The following is a 12,186-nucleotide window of genomic DNA, read 5'->3' on the forward strand; positions in this document are numbered from 1 at the left end:
CTAGGACCTGATGACACAGCCTCCCTGTTCTCTCTTTCTAGCCCCAACTACACCTTCACTCAAGCCCCTGACTCGAGGGGTGTGGTCAACGTTAGATGACGGCTGCTTGGGTATAGGAGAACAGGGTAGGAGTTGGATTGATTGTCTAGTAGTTCAGGTCCTGTGATTCTCCAATATTAGGATACTTTGCGCATTAATGGAGACTCCTGATTAATGCTCCTAATGAATTCACCAAAGTGTTGTTGTTAAAGAGATTTTTTTTTTTTTTGATGTATGTGAGACATGGAGAAATTTTGATTGTATTTAAGGTCAGTCCAAAAAAATAAAGGCAGAAAAAGTCAGGAAGCTGTACTTTACCTGCTCAGCTACTGATGTAAGGGGCCAGATGTGACTGCTTTGTGCTGGCATGGAGGGAAATCTGTGAAGCAGTCCACATTCTTCATAGGAGGGAAAGAGACTTCACAAGACATCAACTAATCAAGTAGAACCTTGGTGAGAATCTCTTCTGTCACTTCCTCAAGGGGTCACCAGGCCCTGCTTGAAAATGAAACCCATCCCTTCCCAGCTTTTTCATAGCTGTCCCCTGTGAATGGTTCCACCTCACACAAAACCTAAATCTGCTTCTTCCACCCACTGCTCCTCATTGTGTTGTCCCTTATTTAACAGAGACAGAAGCATCTGGTGATGAATTACTTGGGGCCTCAGCCTTATAAAGGTATAACTTTATTTTGTTTTACAGTTTTCAAAATCTGAAAGTGAGGCTGTGCCATTAACCAGAGTATTTTATGTATGGGAAGCCAAGCACTTGCAGAGAAGTCTTTTGTTACAGCTTAAGACACAGGGACAGGAAGGTTCTAAAGAGTTTCTATGGTTACAAAGATGAGAGTGGTCCTGAGCTCAAAAGGGTGAATTCTGAGGTAAATTCAAAGAACCTGCTATAGTACCTCCATTAGGTTACCAAGACTGGAATTAGATTCTTCTTTGGCCAAGCACTAGTCCAGTCTTTGGTGCCAACAGTAGACTTTATTGATTCTCACAGACATCTAAGAGGAAGTCTTTTCTGCAGAGCAAATATAATTCAACCTACTTTTGTAAGAACCCCAGCTGAGAGCTGCCTCAGGAAATCTCCAGGGACGACAGCACCAATTGACAGAACACTACTCTGGAGAAAGATCTGTTAAGAGATAGGGATGATGCCCAACACTTATTCTCTGCAATGCAATTCTGGTATGATCCAAGGTTGAAGGAACCCTCACTGAGGCCACCCTTGCTCCCATTCCATGGTTATGGTCACTCCAGGCTGGTAATAATGGTCTCATCTAGGACTGCCTGGTTCAAAAACTGATATTGCACTAAAGGGAAGCTCATGGAGGCCACGAAGAATGGGGACCCTCTTAAATTCCTTATGGAAGCTTGAATCAAAAGCTCTCAGGATCCAATTGTGACTCATAAGGATTGTTCTCCTCCATGACCACCTCAAAATTTTGAACATGAAGACCCTACCACCAGAGGCTGTGACGCTACTACTACCACAGGCTTGGGGATGTCCCAGGTGTTCCCAACACTGAGTTAGCTGTCTACTTTCCTTCCTCCTATCCATAAAATGGGGGGAGAATGGGAGGGCACTCAAGTGATATTCTAAGCAGGAGACTTCAAGGAATGCTTTTCTCAAAGCTCAAAGGGACCTCGAATGTTGGATGCACTCTGTACAAATCCTTTTCCTATCTCTCAAACACATAGGAAGTGGTGTTTCCTTCATATTGGGATGGATTTGTGACCTCATTGGTGAAGAGGAATTGCCATAAAAATAAGGATGCCAGTCTGCCTGCCCAAACTGTGACATTTGTCCTTCATCCACTATGTTGAGTCTTTCCTGTCACTGAGGTGACACATGGGCTGTCCACATACACCCTCTCTAGATATCAGTGTATTCCCTATTCCCTCCTGGGAGCACATTCATGTCTTCTATTTAACTTTTCCTTTGTCCTTCCCCATCAGTAATGGATTGTGGTGGCTTCATGTCCTCTACTTTGCCTTTTGAGTGAGTCTCAGTTTGCAGCCTACAACGACAGTGACCAGACAAGGAAGCCCCCACTAGACAGCAGGGGTTGGGCCCTGGAACTGAATTCCAACTCTGCCACTTCAAAATCATAAGACTATTGAAATAGAACAGGTACAGAATTGAGTTGTGACTGCAGATGTGAAAGTGGAAGAAGAAATCCCAAAGGAGTCAAAAAAGAAATGAGTTTTAGAGGTTTTCCAGCATCTCATGTCAGTGCAAGATAGATCAGGTCTTTAAAGCAGAACAAATTGAAAAGTTCTGCTCCTCACAGCATTCTGAGTGTGGAAGGCATTTCTTCAATGATGCTAGATCTACAAAATGCAGCCTAAATTAGTTTTTCTGAGGCCCTCACTTAGCTACCTAGTCATCATTTGTTTCAACACTAACGCTAGCCCTTTTATTTTCCAATTACGTATGTTCTGTCCCTATCCTGTTATAGACTTGGGCAACCGCTCTTGGATTGGTGTTTCTCGCCTAGGATTCCCTTACCTACCACTGAAGTATCTTCTGGTGAAGACTGGGATTTAGAACCCTTGCTAACTCAGTCCATCATTGGGGACTGGGGGCCAGTTTGTGAGATTTACAAAAATCTGCTGAAGTATCGGAGCTCATGTGCGAGCGCCTGGAAGCGCAGTGAGACTGAGACATGGAGAAGGCGGGAGGGAGTGACTGTTATTGGAACCCACGTTACAAAAGGGTCCTAGACATGCGCCGAAGCCCTGGGCTCAGTGCCGGCATCCCAGTCCCTTCTGCCACAGGCCCAGCAAACACTGTATGGAGGCGCGCAGGGAAGACCGCTCATTCAGAGCGCACGAGTCCGCGTTCGTTCAGCACCTTGGACAGGTACAGGTCCCTGGGCTTCGAGAAGCGTGTTAGGGTCAGAGCTCCGACCAAGCACCCCCAGAGGGTCCAGCAGGAGCCTGCGGGGGCCAAGCGCCGCCTCTCCTTAACCACAGGCAGAGCCGCTTTGCTTTCTTCTCCTTCCCTCCTCCGTACCTCGCTCCTGGGCTCCGCCGTCACCCACCGCTGCCGTCCTGTTTCATCCCTCCGCAGCCCCTGAGGCCCCTTCTGGCTCCTTTTAACTGCGGAGCTTCAGCCCGGCCCGGACTCAGCCCTCGCTCCTCCGCAGGAGGCGCAGGGTTCGAGCCACCCTCACGGTCCTCCAGTGACGGACTTCACGAGGCTCGGACCCTGCCGTGCGAGCTCCGGGTCGGGGCGCTCCTCTCACGGCTTCCCCCGCTCCCCATCCCACATGTTAAGGTTTGGCTCTCGCAGTCCAGTCCTCCAGCTCACCTGACAGACGAGGAAACTGAGGCAGCAGGGCCAGGAGACCAGCCCGGGGTCACCGGATGGGGGGGCCGTGACCCCAGCACGGGGCCCCTGGCTGCCCCAGCCCCGCCCCACCTGGACACTGCGGGTCTCCCAGGCCGCATCGCACGCCTGGAGGGGCCTCCGGGGACTCCGCCTTGTCTACACTATCCACGGGAAGGGGGCGCTGGCGCTCCAGCCCGGGCTCCGGGGGTCCCAGCGCGTCTCTTCCTATTTCTGGGATTCTTTAAGTTCAAGAAATGGGAAAAGAAAAGGTCAGCGCGCTTAGGGGGGCCTCTGAGGTCCTGCCCAAGGCCACCCAAGGCCCCCTCGGTCCCTCCTCTCCTCTGCACTTCCAGACTCCAAGCACTTGCCCTGGCTGTGCCCCAGCACCGAAATGCCTCCCCCGAATCCCAGGACGTGAGGCCGCCAGTCGTCTCCCAGTCGGCAGACTCACAGTGGGAGACGACCCCGGATCGGGAAAGGGCGTTAGCGCAGGGCCCGCCCCCTGGCCCGGAAGAACTACCGGAGCTCGCCCGGAATGACGCGTTCCCTCCCGGAATTAGGGCGGGGCTTCCCGGCTGGCTCGGGGGCAGGGCTTCCGGTTGGCTGGAGGCGGGGCTTCCGGTTGCGGCAGATTTGAAAAGTCCGCCGAGAAGCTGGTGGGGCGGAGGGGCGCAAGCGTCCCTGTGGCCCTCGCGAGTTCGTAGCCCGGGGGTTTAGAGGTGAGTGTGCGCCCGGACGCGGGCGGGGCAGGGAGCGCGGCCTTCCCGGGGTGGGCCTCCCGAGGGGCGGGCAGGCGAGGGCCTCGGCCTCGAGCCCCTGGGACCCCGGGGCTTCAGCTTCGCGGCCCCTCAGGCTCCACCCCTCCTCTCCCAGCTTTGGGGAGCCCAGGAGGCGGGGGCCCCTCCCTGCCCTCTGCCCCTCTCCCCTCCCTCTCCCCCTCTCGCTCCCCTCCCACTCCTCTGCCCCCCCTCCCCCCTCCCCCTCCCCTCCCTCCCCCCTCCGCCCTCCCCTCCCCCACCCCATCATCTCCAGCGGGGATCCACCTGGGCCCCCTCGTTCAGAATCCGTTTGGTCCGTGGGGGCGGGGCTGTTGGAGAAAGACGCAGGAGAGGGGAGCAGACCGGAGAGTGGGGGGGCCCTCCTGCGCCCAGGTCTGCCCCCGTTTGTGGCTCAGCCTCCTCTGGGAGGGCCGGGCTCCTGCTCCTGACTTGTTGTTATGAAAGACCCTGCCTCAGTTTACCTTAAATTCAGTCCAACATCAGGCAACAGCGTTATCTTAATGGCGGAAAGGTAAAGATCAATTGTGTAGGTGAGTGAGACATTTAGGAAGAAAAGATGTAAATGAAAGGAGAAGTTCATAAAAGAAGATGACGTCACTGAGAATCAACGAAAATTGTGGGGAAGAGCTCTCAGGAACGTGGCATGTCACGGAGATTTAACATGGTCACCTCGCTTTCCTTCTGAACGTGCCCCACAGTGACTTTGGAGGCAGCTGGATGTCCTGGGGCTTCCAGGGCTGGACTTGGAGTCAGGTCAGCCTTACCTCAGACACTTAACTAGACTGTCCTCCTCATCTGTCCACTAGGGATGGGAAAAGCCCCTGCTGGACAGGGCGCTGCGAGGCTCAGGTGAGGGAATGGAAATAGAGTGCTGTGGAAAGTGGAATCTATTCGGTAAGGACCAGCTATCATCATCATCATCATTGTTCTAAGGTGGCCACAGCCTTGTTGTACTGGAGTTCTGGAGCATCATTTTTTTAAATGTATTTATTTAACTTTTAACATTCAGTTTCACAAAATTTTGGGTTCCAAATTTTCTCCCCATCTGTCCCCTCCCCCCACCCCAAAACACCAAGCATTCTAATTGCCCCTATCACCAGTCTACCCTCTCTTCTATCATCCCTCCCTTCCCTTGTCCCCATCTTCTCTTTTGTCCTCTAGGGCCAGATAACTTTCTATACCCCATTACCTGTATTTCTTATTTCCTAGTGGCAAGAACAGTACTCCACAGTTGTTCCTAAAACTTTGAGTTCCAACTTCTCTTCCTCCCTCCCTCCCCACCCCTTCCCTTTGGAAGGCAAGCAATTCAATATAGGCCATATCTGTGCAGTTTTGCAAATGACTTCCATAATAATGTTGTGTAAGACTAACTATATTTCCCTCCATCCTATCTTGCCCCCCATTGCTTCTATTCTCTCTTTTGATCCTGTCCCTCCCCAAGAGTGTTGACTTCAAATTGCTCCCTCCTCCCACTGCCCTCCCTTCCATCATCCCCCCCACCCTGCTTATCCCCTTATCCCCCAATTTCCTGTATTGTAAGATAGGTTTTCATACCAAAATGAGTGTGCATTTTATTCCTTCCTTTAGTGGAATGTGATGAGAGTAAACTTCATGTTTTTCTCTCACCTCCCCTCTTTTTCCCTCTACTAAAAAGTCTTTTGACTGCCTCTTTTATGAGAGATAATTTGCCCCATTCCATTTCTCCCTTTCTCCTCCCAATGTATTTCTCTCTCACTGCTTAATTTCATTATTTAAAGATATGATCCCATCCTATTCAATTCACCCTGTGCTCTCTGTCTCTCTCTCTCTCTATGTGTGTGTGTGTGTGTGTGCGCGTGTGTGTGTGTGTTATCCCACCCAGTACCCAGATACTGAAAAAAGTTTCAAGAGTTAAAAATATTGTCTTTCCATGTAGGAATGTAAATAGTTCAACTTTAGTAAGTCCCTTATGACTTCTCTTTGCTGTTCATCTTTTCATGCTTCTCTTCATTCTTGTGTTTGAAAGTCAAATTTTCTTTTCAGCTCTGGTCTTTTCATCAAGAATGCTTAAAAGCCCTCTATTTCGTTGAAAGACCAATTTTTCCCCTGAAGTATTATACTCAGTTTTGCTGGGTAGGTGATTCTTGGTTTTAGTCCTAGTTCCTTTGACTTCTGGAATATCATATTCCATGCCCTTTGATCCCTTAATGTAGAAGCTGCTAGATCTTGTGTTTTCCTGATTGTATTTCCACAATACTTGAATTGTTTCTTTCTAGCTGCTTCCAATATTTTCTCCTTGACCAGGGAACTCTGGAATTTGGCCACAATGTACCTAGGAGTTTCTCTTTTTGGATCTCTTTCAGGCAGTGATCAGTGGATTCCTTGAATACTTATTTTGCCCTCTGGTTCTAGAATCTCAGGGCAGTTTTCCTTGATAATTTCATGAAAGATGATGTCTAGGCTCTTTTTGATTGTGCCTTTTAGGTAGTCCCATAATTTTTAAATTGTCTCTCCTGGATCTATTTTCCAGGTCAGTTGTTTTTCCAATGAGATATTTCACATTATCTTCCATTTTGTCATTCTTTTGGTTTTGTTTTGTGATTTCTTGGTTTCTCATAAAGTCATTAGCCTCCATCTGTTCCATTCTAATTTTTAAAGAACTGTTTTCTTCCTTGAGCTTTTGAATCTCCTTTTCCATTTGGCTAATTCTGCTTTTGAAAGCATTCTTCTCCTCATTGGCTTTTTGACCCTCTTTTGCCAATTGAGTTAGCCCATTTTTCAAGGTGTTATTTTCTTCAGCATTTTTTGGGGTCTCCTTTAGCAAGGTGTTGACTTGCTTTTCATGCTTTTTTTGCATCTCTCTCATTTCTCTTCTCAGTTTTTCCTCCACCTCTCTAACTTGATTTTCAAAATCCTTTTTGAGCTCTTCCATGGCCTGAGCCCATTGCATATTTATTCTGGATGTTTGGGGTACAGAAGCCTTGACTTCTGTGTCTTTCCCTGATGATAAGCCTTGTTCTTCCTCATCTGAAAGGAAGGGAGGAGATATCTGTTCACCAAGAAAGTAGCCTTCTATGGTCTTATTTTTTTTTCCCTTTTCTGGGCATTTTCCCAGCCAGTGACTTGACTTCTGAGTGTCCTCTCCACACCCACCTCACCTCCAGATCTGCCCAGCCAGCACTTGGGGTCCAAGATTCAAATGCTGCTTCCCAGCCTCAGGGCTTTAGGTGGGGGTGGGGCTGCTATTCAGTGTGAGATTAAGTTCAGGTGCTCAGGTGGGGGCAGGGCTGCTACTCGGGGCTCAGTTCCCTGAGGGGGTTTATGTGGAGACCTTCAACAATGAATCCGGGATCCTGCCTGCTTGGGGAGCCCTTGTCTGCTGCTGCCTCCGCTGCTGCCTCCCGAGGGGGCCCGTGCCATGGAGACACCCCGCTCCCCTCTCAGTGAGCCAAAAAGACTCTTTCACTGACTTTTAGTGCCCATGGGGAGAGGGACCTGTGCAGCTGCTGGAGATTTTGTTCCTGAAGCCTGCTCGGATCTGCTCTTCTCGGTGCTGCGTGGCCAAGGCAGGGCTGGGCTCCGCCCTGGGTCTGGTGCGGACAGACCTTTGGTGTCTGTTTTCAGGTCTCTCTGGAACAGAAATCTCCTCTGCTCCGTTGTTCTGTAGCTTCTGCTGCTCCAGAATTTGTTGGAAGTTCTTCTTTACAGGTATTTTATGGGCTGTGGGTTCGGAGCTAGCATATGTGTGTCTTTCTACTCTGCCATCTTGGCTCCTCCCCCCCGGAGCATCATTTTGAGGCAACCTCGGGACATGAAGGAGTGGCTACAGAAGGGCTTTATTTGGGGTTTGGTCTTCCTAAAGCAGAGGTGGGAACCTTGTGACCTTCTAGGTCTTCAAGTGCAGCTCTTTGACTGAGTCCAGACTTCATAGAACAGATCCCCTTAATCAAAGGATTTGTTCATAAATTTTGGACTCAGTCAATAAGACCCAATCCAAGAACCTAGAAGGCCACAGTGGCCCAAAGGCCTGTTCTAAAGTGATGGCCCATGAAGGCTTTTCCTTGTTTTCCCAGAGTGGCCCATCCCTGGCACTGAGCCTTCTTCTTAGGAAAACTCTTCCATCCCTACTAACCTCTTCTCCCTCATGACTCTAATTTTATCACCTCTTTGCCAACTATAAACTAAATCCTGTTAGTTATTTTGCTGTGTGTCCCCTGCACGAGCTGTAGGTGAGTGAATGTGACCAGATTTAAATCACCCCTTTATGATTTTCCTATTCAGATTTTGCTGATAACTTTCCATATTATAGTGTCCCTGCCCCTTTTTCTTTCCTTTTTTCTTTTGCTATGGAGATCGGTGCATAAAGTTCAGTCAAAGCGTTTTCTTTATTGAGTAGAAGGATATAAATTACAGACTTATCCATTCTTCAGGAAGCACCCACAGGGCAGAAATGGGCACATGCGTGTATGCTGTGTAATTAGTTCTCAAAGAGGATCAAAATGAAATCACCATGATAAAGTGAAGTTTCAGTGTGTACAACTGTGGCTGATCAGAACAATACAAGCTCGGAATGGTCTGTCACAGGTTGGGCACAGATAGTCCATGTGACATCCTAATTTGCACATCCTGTGTTTCCTTTGTACTGTTTCAATTCTGCTTTGCTCATAGAGCACAGCTCCTTTTCTGATGTGGGTACTCCATGCTGAGCGGTCCTGTGGCAGTGTCTCCCATGTTGCACAATCAAATCCGAAGTTCTTGAGAGAGACCTTGACAGTATCCTTGTATCGCTTCTTCTGACCACCATGTGATTGCTTGCCCCATGCGAGTTCTCCATGAAACAGTCTTTTTTTGGCAAATGTACGGAATGCTTGGCAATTCAGCTCAAGCAAGGACTTCAGTGTCTGGTGCCTTATCCTGTCAGGTGATCCTCAGAATCTTCCTAAAACAGTTCAAATGGAAGCGATTCAGTTTCCTGGCATGGCACATGTTTCTCAGGTATGCAACAACAAGGTCAGCACAGTAGCTCTGTAGACCTTCAGTTTGGTAGTCTGTCTAGTACCTCTGCTCTCCCAAACTTTTCTTTGGAGCCTCCCAAATGCTGAGCTAGCTCTGGCAATGCGTGCATCAACCTCATTGGCAATGTGTACATCCCTGGAAAGTACACTACCAAGGTAAGTGAACCTATACACAGCATTCAAAACTTCTCCATTTGTTGTAACCAATGGTTCTGTGTATGGATGTTGTGGTGGTGGCTGATGGAGCATCTATGTGTTCTTACTGTTAATTATTAGACCAAAATTAGCACAGGCAGCAGAGTATTGATCCATACTTTGTTGCATCTCAGCTTCAGAGGTTGCACTGAGTACACAATCATCTACAAACAAAAAATCACACAGCAACACTCCCTCCACTTTGCTCTAGGCTTGTAGCCTTTTCAAATTGAAGAACTTACCATCAGTGTGGTAGTTGATCTTGATGCCATGTTCATCCTCATTGAAAACATTTGACAACATGGCTGAAAACATCATGCTAAAAAGCATGGGAGTAAGCACACAGCCCTGTTTGACGCCATTGGTGACTGGGAAGGGATGAGAGCATTGTTCACTTTCCAAAACCTGGGCAAACATACCATCAATAAAAGTGACGTACAATGTTGATGAACTTCTCTGGGCAACCAAATTGTGACTAATTTTCTATAAGTCCTCATGACTAACAGTGTCAAAGGCCTTGGTCAGATCTATAAATGTTGTACACAGACCTCTGTTCCGCTCCTGGCATTTCTCCTAGAGTTGTTGGGCAGCACACGCCATATTGACTGTTCCTCGGCCCTTTCTGAAACCATACTGGCTCTCAGGTATATGACCATCTTCCAGGTGAAGGATCAGCCTATTAAGGAGGACTCTAGCAAGAATTTTGCCGGCAATGACTAAGAGAGAGATCCCTCTGTGATTGTCACAAAAGTGCCACCCCTAACGCAAAATGACTACTAGAAGAATTCATGTCAGCGAATTAGAGCTCTCCTCTGAGGGTGAACAGTTTGTTACTAACTTGGAAGAAAAGTTAAGCCAAGCAGAAAAGGAGTGGGCAGCTTTCAGAGACTCGATGTACAGCACTGCATTTGCTCATCTGGGTCAGAACACTCACAAACACCAAGACTGGGTTTGATGAAAATGATGAGGAAATTCAGAAGCTTCTCAACAAAAAACAAGAACTCCACAGGATTTACCAGCAGGATAGTTCATCCATTTTTAAGAAAGCAGCATTTAATTCCATCAAAAGTAAAGTACAAGCAAAGCTTAAGAGAGATACAGGATTCCTGGCTCAATAAAAAGGCAGATGAAATTCAGTTTTATGCTGGTATTAACAATCCGAAGCACTTTTATCATTCCCTGAAAGCTATTTATTGTGTGTATGTACATGTAGATAGATGTGATCAGTTTGATAGATACAGGAGTACCAAGTTTGTTACAGATCCTTAATCATATTTGCTGCTGTGTATGGATCATGCCTGTCTGAGCTTCCAGATGATGCCTAAAACCATTGAGGCATGCTGTTAATTATCAGTTAATCTGCATTCTGCTTTTTCCCTATCACAATGGCAGGAGGGCCCCAGCATGGAAACCCTGTCTTTTCCCAGACTGACTCCAACTGAGATTGTGACTCATGTCCAGAATTCGATCCTGACGGGAGCTGATGGCAAAGACCTTTCCAAGAATGATATTTTTCCAAATCCAAAGGTACTAGATATGTGACCGTGTGCTCATGTAATGTGATGATGTTTTGGGGAACTAAGTGGGCATAATGTAAACTGCTCTAAGAGCAGCCAAAAAAATGACCTCTGCTTGTTCGGTGCTCACAGAGAGTCTGTATTTTCCATTACCTAGTTTATTTTGAAATGACATTGCATTGGTATTTCCCATTCCCACTGGTGATGAGATTTGAGAAATTAAGTTGTTTGCCCCAAAATGTGGATGTGTAGCTTCTCTCTAATTCATTCTTGGGGAGTAGGATAGTGTTGTCAAATAGAAAATCACAAATTAACATTGTTTTGTTAAACATTTCCCAGTGATATTTCTTTCTGGTTCAGGCACTTTGGAGTTTGATGCCTCTGGCTCAGGGCCCCAAGTCCTTAAGTGTCTAGCCCAGGATCACACAGCTAGTTTGTGTCAGAGGCTGGGCTGAGTATTCAGACTGGCTGTGGGCTGAGATGTTCATTTTGGATGTCAGCTTTTTACTAGTCTCCACTTTACCCCTTCTCTAATGTGTCACTTCTCTGGATTGGTCTAGTTCAAAGAAGACCTTGAAAGCTTTCAGTGTGCTAGGAAAATGGATAGAATTACTTTTGGGGTAGAAGGTGGGGCTTTCACTGGCCTACTTAATCCTAATGAATTGAAACCCACTGACACAAGATGTTCACTTGTAAATCAGGGCACTCAATAACACTGGTTGTATTAATGTCCCTGAACTGCTTCTTACGTTCTGTCTTCTTAAACTATGTTTGATTTCCCTTCAGGAAGTGTTGCATTTTTTAAATTTACATGACTGTCAGCTAGACCAGCCTTATTCCCTGTTTCTCTTTGTGGAGAAAGTTATTGGTATCTGACATTTTTGCTTTATGGTAGTTTAAGCAACCTATATAATTCGAAGTCTTGAACATTTATTGTTTATATACAGAATTCACCATACTATAATTGTTCTTGCCCTTTTCAATGTTCTTGCCCTATGCATATTCATACTGCATACTGCAGTATGTATTTCAGTGATAAGAATGATGGGGTTTCTTTTATATTACAAAGATGAATTTTGAAGGTAGACATTTCTTCTCTTGCAGCCTGAAGTCTTGCGCAAGATTTTCTTGCGAGCCCTACAAATTGTATACGGGATGCCACTGGATGCTTTTCACATGGTGGGTTTGCTTGGAGGTTCAAATGAGATAATGGATGGTAAATACTGTGTGTGTAAAATGCTGCAGAAATGAGACCATCATTAGGATGAAAAAAATCTTCTCGCAGCTCCTCTCTTTCCCATCTGGCATAGTCGGTTCTTTGCATG

General features: G+C 47.0%; 1 protein-coding gene across 6 annotated transcripts in view; it reads left to right on the top strand.

The window, feature by feature from the left end:
* Window positions 1-3,939: 3,939 nt before the first annotated feature.
* The window catches only part of LOC140497854 (kinetochore protein Nuf2-like), a 51,998-nt gene continuing 43,751 nt past the window's right edge, over window positions 3,940-12,186 (top strand). Inside the window, exons 1-3 of one of the 6 annotated variants that reach the window (XM_072599314.1) lie at window positions 3,940-4,095; window positions 10,737-10,871; window positions 11,966-12,040. In XM_072599314.1, the coding sequence (XP_072455415.1) occupies window positions 10,749-10,871; window positions 11,966-12,040 (198 nt within the window). In that variant the 5' untranslated portion in view covers window positions 3,940-4,095; window positions 10,737-10,748. Of the gene's footprint in view, window positions 4,096-4,442; window positions 5,050-10,736; window positions 10,872-11,965; window positions 12,041-12,186 lie in introns of those variants that run through there. The other 5 variants (XM_072599318.1, XM_072599319.1, XM_072599317.1 and 2 more) reach the window with 5 other exon arrangements.

Source organism: Notamacropus eugenii, chromosome 3 (genome assembly GCF_028372415.1).
Source record: "Notamacropus eugenii isolate mMacEug1 chromosome 3, mMacEug1.pri_v2, whole genome shotgun sequence".
Lineage (NCBI taxonomy): Eukaryota > Metazoa > Chordata > Mammalia > Diprotodontia > Macropodidae > Notamacropus > Notamacropus eugenii.